The sequence below is a fragment of the Choloepus didactylus genome, chromosome 13, assembly GCF_015220235.1.
Source record: "Choloepus didactylus isolate mChoDid1 chromosome 13, mChoDid1.pri, whole genome shotgun sequence".
NCBI lineage: Eukaryota > Metazoa > Chordata > Mammalia > Pilosa > Megalonychidae > Choloepus > Choloepus didactylus.
The window spans coordinates 84,233,915-84,253,264 of NC_051319.1; the positions used below are offsets into that span (position 1 = coordinate 84,233,915).

A 19,350-nucleotide genomic window follows, 5' to 3' on the forward strand; every position below is an offset into this window, starting at 1 on the left:
CAAGGCAGTGTGCAATGACTTGGTGGACTTTTTCTCCTGTCTCAGCAGAGGCAAATAATATTTGAGAACATGTGTCTACTGACACATGCAGGTATTTGATTTTTCCGTACTCTGAATGATGAGTGACATCCATTTGCCAAATGTCTCCTGGGACGAGACCTCTAGGGTTAACTCCCACAGATGGGATATGCTGTTGAGTAACACAATTTCCACAAGCTCGGACTATGTCTCTAGCGGCCGCTCGCGGTATACTAAACCGCTTAGCCAGGGTACCTGCATTGATATGAAATTTGGCGTGGAACTCTCGGGCTTGCTGATATGGTGTCAGCACGGGGAAGACGTGTGGCTGTCGAGTGGCCACATCTACTATGTGATTTCCTTGGGCCACGGGACCAGGTAGGCCTGAATGGGCCCTAATGTGAGTTGTGTAAAAGGGATGTTGCCTAGTACGAATCGTCTTTTGCAGCTCGAGAAAGAATGTGCTTACAGTGGAGGAGCATTTTATAATGCCCACAGTTTCTAGGATTTGTAGAGAATTTACGACATAAAGGGAATCAGAGACAATATTCAGGGGGCCAGGAAACTCTCTCAGGACTGTAATAGTAACCTGCAATTCAACCCACTGCGGTTTTTGTGGTTGAAAAAACACTGTTTTGGGAGTGTCCCCTTCCACACAATACGCCCCTGTACCGGAGCTGGAGCCATCCGTGTACACGGTGAGGGCGTTCGCTAGTGGCCTAGACGAAGTCACTTTGGGAAAGATTACCGGATGTTGGGTGACAAACTGTAAGAGGGGGTCTTTGGGATATTGGTTATTAATACATCCCGAAAAGGTGCATCGGAGAACAGCCCATTGATCTATGCATCCGGTAAGCACCTCAATTTGTGGGAGAGAGTAGGGTACTCTAAGGTTTTTTGGTGGTTGGCCAAGGTGTTGGATGGCCTTCTTGATGGCCTCCAGGGCCAGATCTGCAACTGCGGTAGGGTAATGCTCTAAGATCTTTTTTGGAGAAACTCCGGGGTGGATCCAGAGTAATGGCCCCTGTTGCCACAGCACCGCCGTGGGCTGTGACACCGTCGGCAGCAGGCAAGCTTCGAAAGGCTTATCAGGGTTTATTCTTTTTAACGTGGCATTACTGAGTGCCTGTTCTACTTGGCATAGTGCTTGTCTCGCTTCAGGGGTGAAGGACCGGGGCGAAGCTAAGTCCGGATCCCCTTTAAGCAAGTCAAACAAGGGTCTTAATTCGGCATTGGGTAACTTCAGATATGGGCGAACCCAATTTATGTCTCCCATGAGTTTTTGTAAGTCATTGAGGGTGTTCAGTTTATCTAACCTGAGAGACACCTTTTGGGGGGAGACTTGAGTAGACGTAAGTTTTGCTCCCAGGAAGGTGACAATCTCGGTCATCTGGATCTTCTCTGGGGCTATTTCAAGATTGACCTCTCTAAGTGTAAGAACCAAATGTGATAGTGCAGCGTTAAGGAGATCTGGGCTTTCATGAGTCAGCAAGATATCATCCATGTAATGAAGGATCCTTACTTTGGGGAATTGCTGCCGGGTATCGGCCAACTGTGCAGCGACATACAACTGACACATGGTAGGGCTATTGGTCATGCCCTGGGGCAGGACCGTCCACTCAAAGCGGTGACAGGGCTCCTCTTGGTTTAGAGAGGGCACAGTAAAAGCAAATTTTTGGGTATCCTCTGTGTGAAGTGGGATAGAAAAGAAACAGTCTTTGATATCTATGATGATAACAGGCCAACGCTCTGGCAGGGCCGAAAGGAGGGGCAACCCCATCTGAACGGGCCCTAAAGGCTCCATGCAATTATTGATGGCTCTTAAATCGTGCAGCAACCTCCATTTGCCTGATTTTTTCTTTATGACAAAAATAGGGGTGTTCCAAGGTGATGTGGAGGGAATGAGGTGGCCCTCTCTTAGCTGATCTGACACCAGAGTGTGTAATGCGGAGAGCTTTTCCCGTGATAAGGGCCACTGAGGCACCCAAACCGGAGATCTGGTTTTCCATTTTAGCTTTATGGGTGTGGGTGGGAACATTCCCTCAGTGGCCCCCAGGAAAAACCCAGGCCCTGCTTGACAATGTTGGAGGTAGCTTGTATGGGCTCTACGCGTCCCTGTAACGAGGCTCCTAAGCCTTTGCCGGGGACATATCCCATTCCTTTTAACAATCGCTTAGAGGTTGGGGAGCAACCACTGGTCAAGGTAACGTCCATCTGGGTAAGAATGTCTCTTCCCCACAGGGAAACAGGCAGGGCTAATACATATGGCTGAAAACTACCTTGGTGTCCTTCTTCGTCTGCCCAATGAAGGGCAGCGGCACTCAGCATGGGTGCCGAAACCTGGCCTATTCCTCTGATGGTATCTTCCGCCTTGCACGTCGGCCAGGTGGAGGGCCAGTCCTGCTGTCTTATAATTGACCGATCGGCCCCGGTATCTAGCAGGCCTAGGAAAGATCTGCCTTGTACCTTGATAGTCAGCATGGGTCGAGACTCCAGAGACATATGGAGGCCCTCAAAAACTTCTCCTGAAGACCCAAATCCCTTATCTCCTCTCTGTCTGGGTCTACTCGGAAAGAGTGTATGTAAGCTGGGTAAGAGCAGGAGCTGTGCCAGCTTGTCACCTTTTGCAATGACCAGCGTACCTTGCTGAGATTGTACCATAATCTGGACGTAACCTGTGAAATCTGAATCCACAACACCTGGTATGACATTTAGTCCTTTCAGGGCTGTGGATGCTCTCCCTATTATGAGCCCAACAGTCTTTGTTGGCAAGGGCCCTTTAAAGGAGGTCCCTACCAACTGGACACCCATGGAGGGGGTCAGTACGAGTCTGGAGGTGGCACAGAGGTCCAGTCCCGCTGACCCAGGGGATGCGCGAATTTGGGCGGGCGTTGTGTCGCCGGATGGCATGCAGGGGGGCCCACCGAAAGGGTGGACCCCCCCGCCCGTTTTTTGGGTCCTGTTCAGGACGGCCAGAAAGGCGCACACCTTGCGCATCGAAGGCTGACCTACAGTCTTCTGCGCGATGAGGTCCCTTGTGGCAACGGCCACATAGCCTGGTTGCTGCATATGGTCTACCAAACTGTGGAGTGGCAGGTGGTTGACCTTTATTGGGACAGTTCCTCTTAATATGTCCCAGCTGGCCACAATGATAACATCCTCTGGGCTTCATTTCTAGTTCTTTAGATTTCTTTGCAGACACTTGTAAGGAGTTGGCTAGCATGGCAGCTAGACCTGCATTAGTTAACGGGCTGCCAGCATCTCTGCAAAGCCGAACCCAGTCCGTCAGCTGTTTTCCTCTGTTTTGTGCTAAAATAACTTTACATTCTTTATTACACTGTTCAAATATCATTTGTTTAACTACAGTCTCTGCCACCCCTGGATCTGAGAAAATTCTCTCGGCTGCAGTTTGCATTTTGGCTACAAAGTCCACAAAAGGTTCTGTGGGGCCCTGATGAATATTACTGAGCGAGGCTTGAGCCTCTCCCTCACCTGTCAGCTTTTTCCAAGCTCCCACGAAACAACGGAAGATTTGGGCATAGACCTCTTGAGGGAACCGCGTTTGATTTTGGGCATGGGCTCCCCTCCCCAACAGCATGTCTGTATTCCACGCGCCATGTCTTCCCGTTGCGTTCTTAGCCGCTTGTTCCTCAGCTAACTCCTCAAACCACGCTTTCCAATCTATAAATCGGCCTGGTGGCAAACAAGCACGGGCTAACTGAACGATATCTGCGGGCGTATGATTTAGGGCGGAGAGGTTTTCAACCATGTTCAGGGTATAAGGGGCATTGGGGCCGTACTGATGGACGGCCTGCCTTAGCTCCTTCAAAAGTTTGTAATCATATGCTTCATATTGGTTGTTGCCTTGGTGGTTAATAATAACCGGGTACATTTCTGGGGATGGTTCTGGCTTAAGTGGTTGGTATCCACCTAGTATACCGAAAGGCCTAAAGGTGAAAGAGGGGACCCATTTCCAGAAATGCCTCCCTCCACATTCTGATGATATGGGGTCTAGGGGGCCTGAGTATTCAGGTGGGGGATACGGCTGTGGATGCCCCTCCCCCGGCCCGCCTGCAAGGGGTTCCGGGTCCCGCAAAGGCGGACCATCGTGATTATCGGATTCGGGCACTAGTGGGAGCTCTCGGTAAGGGCCTTTGGCGGAACCGCTCAACCAGCCCACCGGAAGCCGCGGCGTTTTTTGCGACGCGGCGACAGGCGCCGGCGGGGCGGAAGGCCGCGTGGGTGGGGCGGGAGGCTCCTCCCAATCAATTAATGGAGGCGCTTCCGCTCCCTCACCGTCAACGCTATCCGATTCTGAGGCAGAGGTGTCCGAGCTACCACCACTCAACTCTGGCTGCTTGCCTTTATGGGAGCCGGCCGCAGATGACACCGACTGGGTTTCCTGGAGAGCGTGCCGTACCTCTTGCAAGGCGGAGGACGGACTTAGGCCTGTAGCCGACTCCAGTTCAAGGACCGCGCGGACGGTCTCCCATATAGGGACTAGAACTGGATCCAGACAAACGCCCGTCTGCCGCGCCCGGTCTATATCGTGACCAAGCTTCAGCCAAGAGGGCAGACTGAGGCTGCCGGTGGAGGGAAACCAAGGGGCAAAAGTTTCAACATCATCGAGAAACCTCTGTAGGGAGCTTTTCTTAACTGAGATACCCCTCTGCTTCAGGAGGGTTTTTAAAGGAGCCAACAAAGGTGAACTTCCAGACTGCCCCATGCTTGCAGTCGGCACTGTACTTTAACCACTCGGAGACCTCTTCCGAGTCCCCGGGATTGCCTGAGAACCCACGGGCCCTGACTCTCACGTAAAAGAAACACTCACCTTCTCGCGCTGATCAGGCGCGGGAAGTCCGCTGTGATGAAAAAGGAGCGAGGCGAAAGGTTCCCCGTACGGGCCACCACTTGTCCGGCGCCTTCTCACTCGGTCCCGCGCGTCCTGTCCTCGGCCGGCAAGGAGAACAGAGGGAAAGAGGGAGAGACACAGACAAACTGACACTTGAGGCACACAATAGCAGTGAATGCAAGCCTTTTACTGGAGCCAGGAAGAAAACTTTCTCTGTTACATATTCCACACGAGGCCCTATACCCCGCGGGAGAACAACCTCTATGCGGCCGTCAGGCACGGCTCCCTGTGGGCTGTCTCCCCGAGGCTAGCCCGGGTAATTTCTTATATACAACAGTTACAACCAATGTGCTGACACTACGTAAGCGTGTACAATAGGCTAGCAGCAACCGCTGCCTCATGCGTCATATGCGGAAGCAGGATACGGGCGCCATCTTGGCTCTAACGATGGGCGGGGGCTACTCTGGAGCAGGTCGCGGCGTGTCCACTAGGCCTTAACCCGGAAAGCGGCTCCCCAAACCTAGGTACTTGATTTTTTTAGATGCTAATGAAAATGGTATCTTTTTCTTGAGTGTCTCTTCAGTTTGTTCATTTCTAGCATATAGAAACATTACTGACTTATGTGCATTAATCTCATATCCCCCTACTTTGCTAAATTTGTTTATTAGCTCTAGTAGCTGTATCGTCGATTTCTCAGGGTTTTCCAGATATAAGATCATATCATCTGCAAACAATGACAGTTTTACTTCTTCTTTTCCAATTTGGATGCCTTTTATTTCTTTGTCTTGCCAGATTGCCCTGGCTAGCACTTCCAGCACAATGTTGAATAACAGTGGTGACAGCGGGCATCCTTGTCTTGTTCCTGATCTTAGAGGGAAGGCTTTCAGTCTCTCGCCATTGAGTACTATGCTGGCTGTGGGTTTTTCATATATGCTCTTTATCATATTGAGGAAGTTTCCTTCAATTCCTACCTTTTGAAGTGTTTTTATCAAAAACGGATGTTGGATTTTGTCAAATGCTTTTTCAGCATCTATTGAGATGATCAATTGATTTTTCCCTTTTGACTTGTTAATGTGTTGTAATACATTGATTGATTTTCTTATGTTGAACCATCCTTGCATGCCTGGAATAAACCCCACTTGGTCATGGTGTATGATTTTTTTAATGTGTCTTTGGATTCGATTTGCAAGTATTTTGTTGAGGATTTTTGCATCTATATTCATTAGGGAGATTGGCCGGTAGTTTTCCTTTTTTGTAGCATCTTTGCCTGGTTTTCGTATTAGATTGATGTTAGCTTCATAAAATGAGTTAGGTAGTGTCCCATTTTCCTCGATGTTTTGAAAGAGTTTGAGTAAGATTAGTGTCAGTTCTTTCTGGAAAGTTTGGTGGAGTTCCCCTGTGAAGCCATCTGGCCCTGGGCATTTATTTGTGGGAAGATTTTTGATGACTGATTGGATCTCTTTGCTTGTGATGGGTTGGTTGAGGTCTTCTATTTCTTCTCTGGTCAGTCTAGGTTGTTCATATGTTTCCAGGAAATTGTCCATTTCCTCTACATTATCCAGTTTGTTGCCATACAGTTGTTCATAGTATCCTCTTATAATTTTTTTAATTTCTTCAGGATCTGCAGTTATGTCACCTTTTTCATTCATTATTTTGTTTATATGGGTCTTCTCTCTTTTTGATTTTGTCAGTCTAGCTAGGGGCTTGTCAATCTTGTTGATCTTCTCAAAGAACCAACTTTTGGTGATATTTATCCTCTCTATTGTTTTTTTGTTCTCTATGTCATTTATTTCTGCTTTAATCCTTGTTATTTCTTTTCTTCTACTTGGTTTAGGATTGGTTTGCTGTTCATTTTCTAGCTTCTTCAGTTGATCCATTAGTTCTTTGATTTTGGCTCTTTCTTCCTTTTTAATATATGCATTTAGTGCTATAAATTTCCCCCTCAGCACTGCTTTTGCTGCATCCCATAGGTTTTGGTATGTTGTGTTCTCATTTTCATTCGTCTCTATATATTTAGCAATTTCTCTTGCTATTTCTTCTTTAACCCACTGATTGTTTAGGAGTGTGTTGTTTAACCTCCAGGTATTTGTGAATTTTCTAAGTCTCTGATGGTTATTGACTTCTAATTGTATTCCATTGTGGTCAGAGAATGTGCTTTGAATAATTTCGATCTTTTTAAATTTATTGAGGCTTGTTTTATGTCCCAGCATATGATCTATTCTGGAGAAAGTTCCATGAGCACTAGAAAAGTATGTGTATCCTGGTGATTTGGGATGTAATGTCCCGTATATGTCATATATTATTTTTTTATTATTTATTATTTATTTATAATTTATTTATTAGATAAATAAATCTAATTCATTTATCAGATTGTTTAGGTTTTCAATTTCCTTATTGGTCTTCTGTCTGGTTGATCTATCTATAGGAGAGAGTGACGTGTTGAAGTCTCCCACAATTATTGTGGAAACATCAATTGCTTCCTTTAGTTTTGCCAGTGTTTCTCTCATGTATTTTGTGGCACCTTGATTGGGTGCATAGACATTTACGATTGTTATTTCTTCTTGCTGAATTGCCCCTTTTATTAGTATGCAGTGGCCTTCTTTGTCTCTCAAAACATCCCTGCATTTGAAGTCTATTTTATCTGAGATTAATATTGCTACACCTGCTTTCTTTTGGCTGTAGCTTGCATAAGATATTTTTTTCCATCCTTTCACTTTCAGTTTCTTTGTGTCCCTGTGTCTAAGATGAGTCTCTTGTATGCAACATATTGATGGTTCATTTTTTTTGATCCATTCTGCGAATCTATATCTTTTAATTGGGGAGTTTAATCCATTTACATTCTACGTTATAACCGTGAAGGCATTTCTTGAATCAGCCATCTTATCCTTTGGTTTATGTTTGTCATATTTTCCCCCCCTCTCTCTATTAATATCCTTTATTGTACCCATACCAAATCTCTTTAGTACTGAACCTTTCTCCAAGTCTCTCTGTCCTTTCTTTGTTTCTCTGTCTGTAGGGCTCCCTTGAGTATCTCCAGTAGGGCAGGTCTCTTGTTAGCAAATTCTCTCAGCATTTGTTTGTCTGTGAAAAATTTAAGCTCTCCCTCAAATTTGAAGGAGAGCTTTGCTGGATAAAGTATTCTTGGCTGGAAATTTTTCTCACTCAGAATTTTAAATATATGGTGCCACTGCCTTCTTGCCTCCATGGTGGCTGCTGAGTAGTCACTACTTAGTCTTATGCTGTTTCCTTTGTATGTGGTGAATTGCTTTTCTCTTGCTGCTTTCAGAACTTGCTCCTTCTCTTCTGTGTTTGACAGTGTGATCAGTATATGTCTCGGAGTGGGTTTATTTGGATTTATTCTATTTGGGGTTCGCTGAGCATTTATGATTTGTGTATTTATGTTGTTTAGAAGATTCGGGAAGTTTTCCCCAACAATTTCTTTGAATACTCTTCCTAGACCTTTACCCTTTTCTTCCCCTTCTGGGACACCAATGAGTCTTATATTTGGACGTTTCATATTATCTATCATATCCCTGAGGTCCATTTCGAGTTTTTCAATTTTTTTCCCCATTCTTTCTTTTATGCTTTCATTTTCCATTCTGTCATCTTCGAGGTCACTGATTCGTTGTTCAGCTTCCTCTAGTCTTGTACTGTGAGTGTCCAGAATCTTTTTAATTTGGTCAACAGTTTCTTTAATTTCCATAAGATCATCCATTTTTTTTATTTAGTCTTGCAATGTCTTCTTTATGCTCTTCTAGGGTCTTCTTGATTTCCTTTATCTCCCGTACTATGGTCTCATTGTTCATCTTTAGTTCTTTGAGTAGCTGCTCTAGGTGCTGTGTCTCTTCTGGTCTTTTGATTTGGGAGCTTGGGCTTGGGTTATCCATATCGTCTGGTTTTTTCATATGCTTTATAATTTTCTGTTGTTTTTGGCCTCGTGGCATTTGCTGAACTTGATAGGGTTCTTTTAGGATTTGTAGACCAATTGAAGTCCTTATCTCTAATTTATCAGATCTGCAGCTTCGTGGAGTACACTTTCTCTAACTAACCAGCAGGTGGCGTCCACGAGCCACCTGTTCTCCACAAGCCAGTTCTCCCCTGCTTAGCCTTTTTGGTGAGTGGGGGAGTGAGTCTTGTGGGGCCCAGTTGGGGTACCAAGCTTGCGTGTGTAGTTGGTGTTGCCTGCCCTGTATATGGGGCATGTTTCTGGGCAGTCAGGGATGGGGGGTGGCTCTAACAATCAAATCTCCCTGGTGATCCTAGAGTTTTAAGGCTGCTGCAATAGTCTAATCCTTCAGTTCAGTCCTGCCACAGTTTGTCTCTGCCACTGACCCACAAGTCCTTGGTATTGGCGTATGGCTCCTGAGACTTGAAAATGGGCCCCTCTTCCAGGCCGTGCACCCCCTGGTCCTCTGTTGAGGGATGACTGTGCTATGTCACAGGTGAGTGCCGTCCCCCCAGAGCAGTTCTGGGCTGCTGGGCTGTGTAGGGAGGCTCCCAGTCTGCTGAAATGATGGCTGATTGGGGCTTTGTTAATTCACACTGCTCTCCCTTCCCAACTCTGGGACAATCAGCTGAGGTTGCAGGGAAGGCTAATGTCCACGCCCAGTTTTGTGGTGTGTGCCTGTTATTTGAAGCACTTCTGTCACACTGGGTTGTCTGGGGCAGCTCTGGGCTATGGGGCTGGCGTTGGGCAGGAGTGTTTCCTGTCCACCAGGATGATGGCTGTGAGCGGACACCCCCCTTTTTTTGGGAAGTTGTGGTGTTTAGTGAATTTTCTCAGCCACTGGATTATTGCGTTTTGTCTCAGAGCTCTCCTAGTTCTGCTCTTGACTTGACCTGCCCAAATTGCAGGTCTTTGAAGCTTTCTGTATTGGGCTTCTTAGAGTAATTGTTTTAGAAAAAGAAAAAAGGACTAAAAAAAAAAAGGTCCCTCCTCAGAGATCTAATGGGTTATTGAAATGCTAAGAGACAAAGCAACCAGGGCCATTAAGGAAAGTTCCACAGGGCAGAGAGATCAGCTTTTCTTCAGGATTTGCATATGCGCCTCAGGGCCTGGGCTCCGGCCTGAGCTCTGCCCTTCCCCCTTCTATGTTCACCAGAACTCCAAAAATCCTCCGCTTTTATTTTGGAGTTTTTCGTGTTGTTTTTTTTCTATGCCTGTCTCCTCTCTGCTGGGCTGGCTGCTCTCAGATTCTCTGGTGTCTGGTCTCCGTCTATCTATGGTTGGAGTTTGGATCAGCAGAATGAGTTTCCGATAAGGGCTGCCACTGCAGTTCTCCCTTCTCCTTCCCGGAGCTGACAGCCCCTCCTCCCCCGGGACTGAGCCTGGCAGGGAGGGGCGCGGGTCCCCTGGCCGCAAAAACTTACAGATTTCACTGATCTCAGCAGTTCCACGTTTTCATGAGTGTTGTATGAAGTATGCCCAAAGTCAGATTGCTCTGTGGTGTCCAGTCCACGCAGTTCCTGGCTTTCTACCTACTTTCCTGGAGGAGTAACTAAAACATACAGCTCACCAGTCTGCCATCTTGCCCCGCCTCTAGCAGCTGTTCTTATATTCTCCTGCCATGGTGCTTGGATCTATTGGAGATAGCGAACTGGCACTGTTCATTCTCCCTCCTTCCCTCACAGTGGCTTTGGGCACCTCCCTCCTTTGCTCTGGACCTCTGTTCCCTCCAGCATACAGTGAAGGCTGGTGGATCATGCCGGCCCCTTGGGAGAACAACCTATGACTCTGCCTCCCCACCTTTTGTTTACTTCCAGGCTTCTCCCAGAGCCCGGGTTAGCCCCGCCTTCTGCCTGGTTCTGTCTACAAAAGGCCTCCTCTTTACTCGGACTGGGAAGGGGTCTTGAATAATAGTAATAATGGCAGTGAATGCTTACTGAGTACTTGACAGTATGCCATGCACTAAACTAAGCATTGTACAGGCATGAGCTTTAATTTTCCTAGAAACCTTTTGGGGTACAGATTACTAACATTACCCCTCCTAATTTACAGAAGAGGAAACTGAGGCTAAGAGAGGTTGTCACCTGGTCAGTGAGTTGATGAGCCTATATTAATTCCAGTTTGATATCTCTAAAAATCCCTGTTCTGAAATCTTAATTGTGGTGCCGCCTATTAAATTGGGACCGGGTGTCCTTGGGAATTGTGATCTGGATTGAGGCCATCCCCGTACACACAGTGGCAGGTGGGAGGGTTCCTTCCCTACTTCTCTCTGAACGTTCCATCACCAGAGTCTGAGGACAACCTCTGCCTTCCACACACCCACCCACCACTTCCTGCTGTACCTCAGGTTCCTGGAAAGAGATGCTTGGAACCACTGGGGCCCAGATTTGGTACAGAGAAGACTGGGGCAATGGGAACAGAGGTATTCTGAGAGCACAACTAGTGCCCGTGGGTCGTCTTTTTGGGTGCTGGGGGCTGGGATATAAGGTATGTTTCTCAGACAACCTTGACCTCCCTCATGTACATGAGGCTGGTCTGTGCCAGGCAACCCATGCCCCTGGGAGGATGTGTTGATGTGCCCCTGGCCCACTGCAGCCATCAGCATAGTTGGGGGTTCAGGACAAGTCTCTGTGAATATGGCCCTGAGTGGCTTCAACCTCCCCTTGGCAAAGCTATCCTCACCCAGCTTTCCACAGAGACCCCATGAGCTTTGCAACTGTCATATGGGCCTTGGTGCTTGGAGCACAGAGGATTGAACCACATGGAATTAACACTTCTCTTTGGATTAGTAGTCAGCCAAGTGCTTGCCTTCACACCCTGCAGGTGCCTAGAATTGGTTTCCCTGATTCATATGAAGAGGAGGCACTGGCTCTGCCTCCTGGTAGAGCACTGGGAGATCTGAAAAGGAGCTGTGCTATATGAGGCAGATAGGCTCCGGGCTGTGCTACTTAGAGAAGCAGACTTACTCTTGCCTGTGTGAGACTTGCAGGGTGGGGGACAGTATGTATGTTTTCCACATAGCGGCTCAGCCTTAAGAACTGCCCAAGAATAGAGAAGGCTCTAGTCTCTTAGGTCCTTGGAGGGAGGAGTGGTGATTTGGTAGCATCTCCTGCTTCTCAGATTTGCCCAGGGTCGACGACTGAGGCAGCAAGTCCCGAGGGGAGTCAGAATTTGCTTAAGGCTTTTCTAATAGGTGGGTCTAGAGATCAGGAGGGGCCAGGTCAGTCTGAGAGGAGCAAGAATGACAGAGAGCACAGGTCAGGGTAGGGTTGGGCCGAGTGGGGTGTCTTGATAATAGGGACTTGGGGAAGGCAGTCCCAGACTGAGGCCAACACCACCGGAGCTAGGAGCCCAGGGCAGTTGATGCCAGCTGCCCCCAAAGCTCTGGAGCTAGCACTTTTGTCAGAGGTTAGAAGAGGTCCAGGGTGTGCCAGAACTGGACAGGCCCTCCCTCCTCCAACAGGACCTTGACAAAGGACTGTGGAACAGCAGCTTTGAGTGTGATGTTGGAATCAGACAAGCCTGGATTTAAGAAGAATATAAAATATAAAGTAAAGACCTGTACTCCTCCCCAAACCCTGACCTTTAAGTTTCTTGTATTCTTTCAGAAACTTGTGTTTGTGTGTATGTATCCTTTTTTTAATTATACAAGTAAAATAAAAGAAGCACTGCTATATCATTTGCTTTTATCCAGTTCATTAGCAACATGGAAGAACCACCTGGTTCTTTTCTTTTTAGTTTTTTAGTTGTATAGATGTGTCTTAATTTAGCTACTTGGTCAATGACATTGACTCTGTTGCTAGTTTGGGTCTATTTTGATGAAACAGCCGTCATACTTTACATACATCTTTAAACATTGCAGCAGTTATTTCTGTGGGTTAAATTCTAGTTGTAGATTTTCTGAATCGAAGTTTTGTTTTTTTCCTTTCTCCAAATTCCCTTTCAGAGTGGTTCTACGAGTTCATACTGGTGCCTGCAGTGTATGAGAGTTATAAAATGACAGCAGTAATACAGAGCTGTTGTGAGGGTTAAATGAGATAATGTGTAAAGCTTTCAGCTGGTGCCTCCACAGCTTGCAGGGGTGGGGTCAGGGCCCAGGTGCCATTGCAAACTACATCACTTTGGACCATCCTCAAATAAGGTGTTGGTTTAGGAATGGAGAGGTGGCAGGAGACAGTGGGCTGGGAGCTGCTAAGCAGATGTTAATCTCCATTCACTCATTCAGGTAACTAAATTTAGGGAGTACCTGTGTGGGAGACACTGAAGGGGGTACCCAGCAGTGAACAAGATAGGCATGGCTCCTGCCCTCATGGAGCTAGCAGTCTAAAGACAGGAAGACTGTGAACAAGTAATGTCTCCACAGATTGTGGTAAGTGCTGCCAGGGTGCTGCTGCTCATGGCCCCTCTGACTGGGTCTCTCTCTCCCCTGCTCCCATCACCCTACCCCCACCTCCCCACCCCACCTCACCCCCCAGTGTACGTGATGGAGCGGGAAAGGAAGACGACCGACTCTGGGTGTCAGGCAGTCCTGGCCGCCTGCTGGACTGCTCTCTGCTGCTGCTGCCTCCTGGACAGCTTGGATTGAGCAGCCAAGACCCAAGTTTTCTGCGTGGCCTCCAAGTGCTCCAGACAGGCCGCTACCTCCTGTTACTGGAATAAACAACTACTGCTGTACAATTTCAATTATTTTTTTTCTTTCTTTGAAAAAAAAATCTAATCTGCAGACATCTAAGTTCTAGCACCTGTGATATGGGTGAAATGTTAACTCCTTTAAATTTGTCTTATTAGTGACCTTGAACAAAAAATACAAAATTTTTTTGTGACATGGGTTCTTTTGTGAATTGTTTACCACATGATCTTACTCATTTTTTCTATTAGTTTGTCTTTTTCTTATTGCTTTATGGGAATTCTTTACATATATTACACACTAATATTTGCCAGTTTTGTAGGCTTGCAAATATCTTCTCCCTGACTGTCACTTAACCTTTTTTTTTTTTTTTTGGTTTTTATGTTTTGAGGTTTTTGTTTGTGTTTTATTTTGTCTGTTTTTTATTAGAGAAGTTGTAGGTTTACCATAAAATCATGTATAAAATACAGAGTTCCCATATACCACCCTATGATTACCACTTTGCATTAAGTGATACAATTGTTACAATTCATGAAAACATTTTTATACCTCTGCTATTAACTATAGTCCATCATCACTGTTTGTGTAGTATAGTCCTGTTTTGTTTTTGTTTTTAAAATTTTTCTAATAACATATATATGACCTAAAGTTTCCCCTTTTTTACCACATTCAAATATATAATTCAGTGCTATTAGTTATGTTCACAATGTTGTGCTATGGCATCACCACCATCCATTACTAAAACTTCTCCATCAACCCAAATCAGAACCCAAATTTAAGCATTAACTCCCCATTCCATATCCAGACCCGGGCCCCTGGTAACCTATGTTCTGGTTTCTGACTCTTTGACTTTGCTTCTTCTAGTTATTTCATATCAGTGAGATCATACAATATTGGTCCTTTTGTGTCTGGCATATTTCATTCAACATGATGTCCTCAGGGTTCATCCGTGTCGTCACATGAATCAGAACTCCATTCCTTTTTATGGCTGAATAATATCCCATTGTATGTGTATACCACATTTTATTTATCCACTCATTGGTTGCTGGACACTTGGGTTGCTTCCATCTTTTGGCAATTGTGAACAATGCCACTATGAACATCAGTGTGCAAATATCTGTTTGAGTCCCTGCTTTCAGTTCTTTGGGTATATTTCTAGAAGTGGGATTGCTGTGTCAGATGGTAATTCTATACTTAGCTTTCTGAGGAACCGCAAAACTGTCTTCCACAGTGGCGATACAATTTTACATTCCCACCAGCAGTGAATGAGTGTCCCTATTTCTCCACATCCTCTACAGCACTTGTAGGTTTCTGTTTTTGTTTTAATAGTAGCCATTTTAGTAGGTTTGAAATGGTATCTCATTGCGGTTTTGATTTGCATTTCCCTAACGGCTAATAACGTGGAGCATCTTTTCGTGTGCTTTTTGGCCATTTCTGTAGCTTCTTTGGAGAAATGTCTATTCAAGTCTTTTGTCCATTTTTTAATTGGGTTGTTTATCTTTTTGTTGTTGAGTTGTAGGATTTCTTTATATATGCTGAATATTAGATTCTTATCAGATATGTGATTTCTAAATATTTTTTCCCATTGGATAGGTTGTCTTTTTACTTTCATGATAAAGCCTTTTGATGCACAAGTTTTTAATTTTGATGAAGTCCCATTTATCTGTTTTTTCTTTTGCTGCTTGTGCTCTGGGTGTAAAGTCTAAGAAACCATTACCTATTGCAAGGTCCTGAAGATATTTCCCTACATTTTCTTCCAGGAGTTTTATAGTTCTGGATCTTATATTTAGGTCTATGATCCATTTTGTGTTGATTTTTATATATGGTGTGAGGTAGGCGATCTCCTTCATTCTTTTGCATATGTGTAGCCAGTTCTCACAGCACCATTTGTTCAAGAAACAATTCTTTCTATTGAGTGGACTTGGAACCCTTGTCAAAAATCAGTTGGCCATAAACAGGAGGGTTGATTTCTTACTCTCAATTCCTTTCCAATGGTCTAGAGGTATACCTTGGATATACTGCAGTTTTGGTTCCAGACCACTGCAATAAAGCGAGTCACATGAATATTTTGGTTTCCTAGTGTATGTAAGTTATGTTTATATTATACTGTAGTCTATTAAGTGTGCAATAGCATTATGTCTTTAAAAACAGTGTACATATGTTATTTTAAAATACTTCATTGCTATCATCTGAACCATCAGTGAGTTGTAATCTTTTTGCAGGTTCAGGGTCTTTCCTCTGATCAGGGTGGTAGCTACTGAAGGTTGGGGTGGCTGCCACAATTTCTTAAAATAAGACAACAATGAAGTTTGCCGCATCAGTTGACTCTTCCTTTCATGTAAGATTTCTCTGTAATGTGTGATGCTGTTTGATAGCATTTTGCCCACAGTAAAACTTCTTTCAAAATTGGAGTCAATCCTCTTAAACCCTGCCACTGCTTTATCAACCTAGTTTATCTAGTATTCTTAATCCTTTGTTGTAATTTTAACAGTGGTCACAGCATAGTCACTAGGAGTAGATTCCATCTCAAGAAACCACTTTCTTTGCTCACCCACAAGAAGCTAGTCCTAATCCGTTCAAGTTTTATCATGAGATTGCAGCAATTCAGTCACATTGTCAGGCTCCACTTCTAATTTTAGTTCTTTTGCTCTTCCCACCACATCTGCGGTTACTTCCTCCACTGAAGTTTTGACCCCTCAAAGTCATCCATGGGGGTTGGAATCCATTTCTTCCAAACTCCTGTTAATGTGGATATTTTGACCTCCTCCCATGGATCAAGAATGTTCTTAATGGCATCTGGAATGGTGAATCCTTTCCAGAAGATTTTCAATTGACTTTTCCCAGATCCATCAAAGGAATCACCACCTATGGCAGCTATAGCCTTATGAAATGTGTTTCTTAAATAATAAGACTTGAAATTTGCCGAAATTACTCCTTGATCCATGGGCTGCAGAATGAATGTTGTGTTGGCAGCCATGAAAACAACATTCATCTTGTTGTCCATCTCCATCAGAGCTCTTGGGTGACCAGGTGCATTGTCAATGAGAAATCATATTTTGAAAGGAAGTTTGGGTCCTCCAACTTCGTTTTTCTTTTTGAAAGATGGCTTTGGTTATTTGGGGCCACTTCCTACCATATAATTTCAGCAATTGGCTTTTCCATTTGTGTAAAGAAGGCTTTTGGAATTTTGATTGGGATTGTGTTGAATCTGTAAATCAATTTGGGTAGACTTGACATCATAATGATATTTAGGCTTCCAATCCATGAGCATGGAATGTTCTTCCATTTATTTAGGTCTTGTTTGATTTCTTTTAGTAATGTTTTGTAGTTTTCTGTGTATAGGTCCTTTACATTTTTGGTTAGATTTATTCCTAGATATTTGATTCTTTTGTTGCTATTGTAAATGGAAATCTTTTTTTTTAATTTCTTCCTCAGCTTGCTCATTAGTAATGAGCATATAGTATATAGTATATAGAAACAGTACTGATTTTTCCATGTTGATCTTGTAACTTGCCACATTGCTGAATTCGTTTATTAGCTCTAGTAGCTTTGTTGTTGATCTTTTGGGACTTTCTATATTTAGGATCATGTCATCTGCAAATACTGAAAAGTTCTACTTCTTCCTTTTCAACTTGGATGCCTTTTATTATTTGTTCTTGCCTAATTTCTCTGGCAAGAACTTCCAGTACAATGTTGAACAACTGTGGTGACAGTGAGCATCCTTGCCTTGTTCCAGATCTTAGAGGGAAAGCTTTCAATCTTTCATCGTGTATGATGTTAATTGTGGGATTTATGTATGCTCTTTATCATGTTGAGGAAGTTTCCTTCTTTTCCTAGTTTTCTAAGTGTTTTTATCAAAAAGCATCAAATGCCTTTTCGGTACCAGTTGTGATGATCATGTGGCTTTTCCCCTTCATTCTGTTAATGTGGTGTATTACATTAATTGATTTTCTTATGCATTCCTGGGATAAATCTCACTCAGTTATGGTAATAATTCTTTTGATGTGCTGTTGGATTCAGTTTGCTAGTAATTTGTTAAGGATTTTTGCATCTATATTTATAAGAGATATTGGTCTGTATTTTTCTTGTATCTTTACATGGCATTGGTATGAGGATGATGTCAGCCTCATAGAATGAGTTAAGGAGTGTTCCCTCCTCTTAAATATTTTGGAAGAGTTTGAGCAGGATAGGTGTTAATTCTTCTTGGAATGTTTTGTAAAATTCATCATCGTAGGCATTTTTTTCAATTTCTACTAGTCATTGATTTGTTGACCTTCTGTTTCTTCTTGAGTCAGTGTAGGTAATTTGTATGTTTCTAGGAATTGTAATTTTCTGAATATAGGTCCTTTATATCCTTGATTAAGTTACTTCCTAGACATTTGGTTCTTTTAGTTGCTGTTGTAAGTGGATTTTTTTTTTAAAATTTTCTCCTTGGATGACTCATTACTAGTGTATAGAAACACTGCTGATTTTTTAAAATTCAATTTTATTGAGATATATTCACATACCATACAATCATCCAAAGTGTACAATCAGTTGTTCACAGTACCATCTTATAGCTGTGTATTCAGTGCTGATTTTTGCATGTTGATCTTGTATCCTGCCATTTTGCTAAACTCATTTATTAGGTCTAGCAGCTTTGTTGTAGAGTTTTCAGGACTTTCTAATTATAGGATCATATCATCTGCAAATAGTGGAAGTTTTACTTCTTTTTCATTTTATTCTTTTTCTAGATTCTCCAGTTTTGAGGACAGGATTCTGATTTGATATCTTTTTTTTCTTTTTTAATGTAAGCATTTTGAGCTATAAATTTCCCTCTCATCACTGTCTTTGCTGCATCTCATAAGTTTTGGTATGTTGTATTTTTGTTTCCATTCACCTCAAGATATTTCCTGATTTCCCTTGTGATTTCTTCTTTGAACCATTGGTTATTTAAGAGTACGCTGTTTAATTTCCACATACTTGTGAATTTTCCATTTCTCCCTCTGTTGTTGATTCCTGACTTCATTCCACTGTGGCCAGAGAAGATACATTGTATGATTTCAATATTTTCAAATTTCTTGAGGCTTGTTTTGTGACCTAACATATGGTCTGTCCTGGAGGAATGATCTATGTGCACTAGAGAAGAATGTGTATTCTCCTGTTGTTAAGTGAAATGTTCTATATATGTATTGTTCAAGTCTTCTATTTCCTTATTGATCTATCTAGATGTTCTATCCATATTGAAAGTGGCGTATTGAAATCTCTTAATATTAATTTAGTACCATCGATTTCTCCCCTCATCTGTGTATCTGCCTGATAAATTTTAAGGCTCTGCTGTTAGTTGTTTATATATTTATAGTTATGTCTTCTTGTTGAATTGACTCCTTTATCAGTTTTATAATGACCATCTTTGTCTCTTGTTAAAGTCTGTTTTATCTGGTATTGGTATAGCTACTCCAACTATCTTTTGATTAATACTTGCATGGTGTATTTTTTTCCATCCTTTCATTTTCAACCTACTTAATTTAAAGGTGAGTCTCTTGTAAACAGCATATAGATGGGTCATGCTTTTTTATCCATTCTCCCAAGCTCTGCCTTTTGACTGGAGAGTTTATTTATATTTAAAGTAACTGCTAATAATGGCAGTACTTTCTTTTACAATTTTGCTATTTTGTTGTTACAAATCTTATACCTTTTTTGACCTTCAATTTTTCCATTAATGCCTATATCCATATCAATTTCTCCTTTTGTATTGTACCATTTTGAGTCCCTTCTCATTTCTTTCTAAATATATTTTCCATATATTTTCTTTGTGGTTACTGTGGAGTTAAAATTTAACATCCTAGACTTCCAGGGAAGATGGCGGAGTAGGCAACACCAGGACTCAGTCCTTCTACCCAAACAGCTACTAAATAGGCAGGAACT

At 43.4% G+C, this 19,350-nt stretch overlaps 1 protein-coding gene across 3 annotated transcripts in view; it reads left to right on the forward strand.

The window, feature by feature from the left end:
- Nucleotides 1–19,350, forward strand: part of CYSTM1 (cysteine rich transmembrane module containing 1) — a 103,061-nt gene that overhangs the window by 71,141 nt on the left and 12,570 nt on the right. For 2 of the 3 annotated variants that reach the window (XM_037802169.1, XM_037802170.1), the window contains exon 3: nucleotides 13,292–13,493. The exons of the other annotated variant lie outside the window; for it this stretch is intronic. In XM_037802169.1, the coding sequence (XP_037658097.1) occupies nucleotides 13,292–13,401 (110 nt within the window). In that variant the 3' untranslated portion in view covers nucleotides 13,402–13,493. Of the gene's footprint in view, nucleotides 1–13,291; nucleotides 13,494–19,350 lie in introns of those variants that run through there. 3 annotated transcript variants of the gene reach the window in all.